The sequence below is a fragment of the Myotis davidii genome, unplaced genomic scaffold (genome assembly GCF_000327345.1).
Source record: "Myotis davidii unplaced genomic scaffold, ASM32734v1 scaffold251, whole genome shotgun sequence".
In the NCBI taxonomy this organism is placed as follows: Eukaryota; Metazoa; Chordata; class Mammalia; order Chiroptera; family Vespertilionidae; genus Myotis; species Myotis davidii.
In genome coordinates this window covers 567,099-570,831 of record NW_006282378.1, presented here as the reverse complement: position 1 = coordinate 570,831, position 3,733 = coordinate 567,099, and the positions used below count along the sequence as shown (strand labels likewise).

At 54.6% G+C, this 3,733-nt stretch overlaps 1 protein-coding gene across 1 annotated transcript in view; it reads left to right on the top strand.

Annotated features, from left to right (window-relative positions):
- The first annotated feature begins 1,860 nt into the window (after positions 1-1,860).
- Positions 1,861-3,733, top strand: part of KCNJ9 (potassium voltage-gated channel subfamily J member 9) — a 6,517-nt gene continuing 4,644 nt past the window's right edge. Inside the window, exon 1 of the mRNA XM_015558580.1 lies at positions 1,861-2,220. Within this exon, the coding sequence (XP_015414066.1) occupies positions 2,027-2,220 (194 nt within the window). The 5' untranslated portion in view covers positions 1,861-2,026. The remainder of the gene's footprint in view (positions 2,221-3,733) is intronic.

Here is a 3,733-nt window from a genome sequence, read left to right as displayed (position 1 = left end):
CTCGCTCTCTCTTTCTGGATCACGGGGGCTTCTCCAGAAATAGACTGTGATGCTCGGCCTGACCTGAGAGCAGCAGGAGGCCCCTTGGACGTGAAGAGCTGCCGGCTCCCACGCGGCCCTTTGAGTCCCCAGGAAATCAAACACCTTATTCCCAAAGGCGTCAGGGCTTGCGTTTTCCCAGAGCAAGGATCTTCCCAGGAAAGAGCAAGCGCGCCAGCTTTTTCCCTTTTCTGTCTTTTTCTTTCCTGAGGGGGTGAGAAGGCAGAGCTCTGAGCTGTCCAAGAGGAGGGACTTTGGCTAAAAATAACCACGGCATGTGGCTCAGCCTCTAGTGGTACCCAGGGCTGGGGAGGGAAGGGGGATGCTCTAGAGCTGTCGCCAGACTGGTTGCTGTGGAAACAGGAGAGGAGCAGGGGAGCCTGGGAAGTGGGTATGACACAGATAGCAAGTCCTAGTCAGAGCTGCCGCTACATTTAGGAGAAACAGCGTGCCCTCGGTGGCTCTCACCCTCCAAGGGGACGGGTGTGGGGCCGAGTCAGGGGCATGGATGCTCCCCTCCAGGGGTCTTTGCTGCCCGCTGCTCTCCTCTCCACGGACTGTGAGTTGAGTTGCAGGGAGGGGAGGGGGGTTGGGCCCCTATTTCCATGGCAAGTGGGGGTTTGGGGAGAGCTGATTCCTGAGGGAGTTTTTCACCAGATCTTCTTCCAAAATATAAGCCTCCTTGCTGGCGAGCACTTCCTAGGGGAAGAAAGCAAGATCCAGGAAGATGTGGAAAGGGGTCAGGGTATGCACGAAAACTAAAAGGCAGTAGGCTGGAGGAGCAAGATGCTGGAGAGAAGGTACAGAAACCAGGTCTAAACCAGAGCACCTGGGATAGAGGGAATAATTCCACACCTGTCCTTCCCCACTGAGAATGCAGCCCACTCGGGACGCAGGAAAGGGGACCCCATCAAAGGGAGGCTCACCTAGATCCCTGGGCAAAGGGGAGTGAGAGTTCTGGGGGGATCACTCTGGGGCTCCTTCCCCGCCCCCCAGGCTGAGAGGTCGGTCCCAGCAGGCCAGCTGGGGGGTCAGATTACCTGAAAGAACACCTGGCCGTCCCCCTGAAGCTGGAGTGAGTGGGGCTCCCCTACTTGTCTGTATGTGCTGGGGTCTGTGAGCGCCAGGGCTTAGAGACCACTTCCTGGGGGCATCCTGGGCTGAGGGATGGGAAGGGAAGCCCATTGTTGGGGAAGGGGAAGACCCTGATCTGCCATTGCATCGGGGCTCCTAGACCCTGTGTCCCCTGACTCCTCCTGGAAAATAAAATTGGAGTTCCCTAAGCTCTAAGACACCTTGTGTTGGTTTCTCCTCTTGTGCCAACACACACACACACACACACACACACACACACACACACACGTACACACACACACACACTCATGGCCTCCAGAGGTCTAGCTGCAGAGTACCTCACCCCAGACCTTAAATTCTGGAGCGCTGGTTTTGGGGTTACATATCCGGGCTGTTTCTCCTCGGGACCTGGTCGAGCACGCAGGCCACCTGTGATCCTCATGCCACACTCCTCCCCTCCAAACCCACCCCAGGCAGCTCAGGTTTCCTTGAAGTGGGGGCAAAGGATGATTCCAGGAAGAAAGGCCGATTGAGAAGTCTCCAATCCCCATTCTAAGCCTTTCCTTGCGTGGTTCACATCTCCTAGGGGCCCTGGGGGCCTGGGGGAGGGCCCCGGACCTCTCTCGCAGGGCAGATTACAGCTCAGAGAGCTCCTTCCAGAGCAAGAATTTGAGGCAAAGTCAGGTGGAATGTGAGCTTTGGAGGGGGGACGGGTGGAGGGAGTCAGTGAGGACAGTCAGTGGGAGGTAGGGTGTTGTGGGAAAGAACTGGAGGGGAGGGGGAGTAAATGTGGGTGCTTAGTGTTCACCGGCCCTGATTTGTTACATCTCACAGAGAACAGGAGAGCAGAGGGATGCAGCCTAACTCCCAGTGAGCTTGGTGCTCCCTCTGCCCCAGCGTCTGTGCGGACGGCATGTCCTTGGGTCCTTGGCCCATTCCAGGCTGTCCCCGCTGTGGAAAGAACCCGGGAAAACAGGGTTATTCTACAGTAGCAACGGGCATGGTTAGTGCTCAGGGAGGTTTCCAGCGGGGATTTCCTGGTGTGGGGGTTTTCAGCCCTTGCCCTGGAGACTGTCCCCTACTCTCGGCCACTTCCCTTCCTCCTTTGTAAGCTTGTTGACAGGATAAGATGTGGGTGGGGATGGAGTGCGTGAGTGAGATCCAGGGAGGCAGGACTGGCAGGACTTCCTGTGTCCGTCTTGAGGTGAACTTCAGAAGACTTGGGTATGGTTAGACCCGCAGGGTGAATTGTGGGGACAGAGATTAGGGCACTGGCCTGACAGCAGCTAGGGAGGGGGTGCAGCAGAGCAGCGGTTTCCAGCCCAGAGGCCAGGGCACGCCGCAGTCTTAAGATGCAACATTCAACTATGTACTTGGGAGCACTGACCTCTTTTCCCTTAGATTGTCCAATTAAAACATTACCACAGCCAACCCAACAATAGCCGTCTGGTGTGAATGAGTCAAAACTATACCTATTTTCTGTCAGAAAAAGTTCCGGTGTGCCGCAGAATTTTGGTACTTAGCTTCTGTGTGCCACGGGATGAAAAAGGTTGAAAATTGCTGCTGGAGAGGAAGATTAACTGCCCACGGAGCCAAGGGGGCCACAGGCTAATGATACCAGGAGTCTGCTCCCCTGCCTGGGCCTTTCGCCCTGGGGGCCTGGAGGGCTGCACACCTGGTCAGAGGTGGAGGGCCACGATCTCCGCACCCCCTCGCCCTGGAAATAATCATCACACCTGGATAGTGCCCTCCCATTTGATCCTTGTGATTCCGTGAGCTGGGCGAGCAGCAAGGGTTGTATGTATTGTCCCATTCTGCTGATGTGGAGACTGAGGCCAAGAAGCAGGAAGGGCCAGGCCAGCGTGGCTCAGTGGTTGAGTGTCAACCTATTAATCAGAAGGTCATGGTTCCAACCAGAAGGTCATGGTCCCTCCCCCCCCCCACCCCTCCATCAGGACACATTCCTGGGTTTCCGGCTCCATCTCCAGTAGTGGGTGTGCAGGAGGCAGCTGATCAATGTTTCTCTCTCATTGATGTTTCTAACTCTATCCCTCTACCTTCCTCTCTGTAAATATAAATGAAAAAAGAAAGGAAGGAAGGAAGGAAGGAAGGAAGGAAGGAAGGAAGGAAGGAAGGAAGGAAGGAAGGAAGAAAGGAAAGAAGGAAGGAAGGAAGGAAGGGAGGAAGGGAGGGAAATGAGGGGAGGGGAGGCGAGGGGAGGAAAAGACAGGCAGGAGGGCTTCCCTGGCTCAGTGGTTGAGTGTCAACCTATTAATCAGAAGGTCATGGTTCCAACCAGAAGGTCATGGTCCCTCCCTCCCCCCACCCCTCCATCAGGACACATTCCTGGGTTTCCGGCTCCATCTCCAGTAGTGGGTGTGCAGGAGGCAGCTGATCAATCATCCTCTCTCACCATTGATGTTTCTTTCTCTTTCTCTCTCTCTCTCTCTCTCTCTCTCTCTCTCTCTCTCTCTCTCTCTCTCTCGTCAATAAAGAACAAATCTATCCTCACGTGAGGATAAAAATATGTATATGCATGCAATGGTCAGAATAAAAAATAAGAATGAAATAAAATGCCAGATTTCAGAGTCCTTTTTCATCCTTAAAAAATATTGTACTG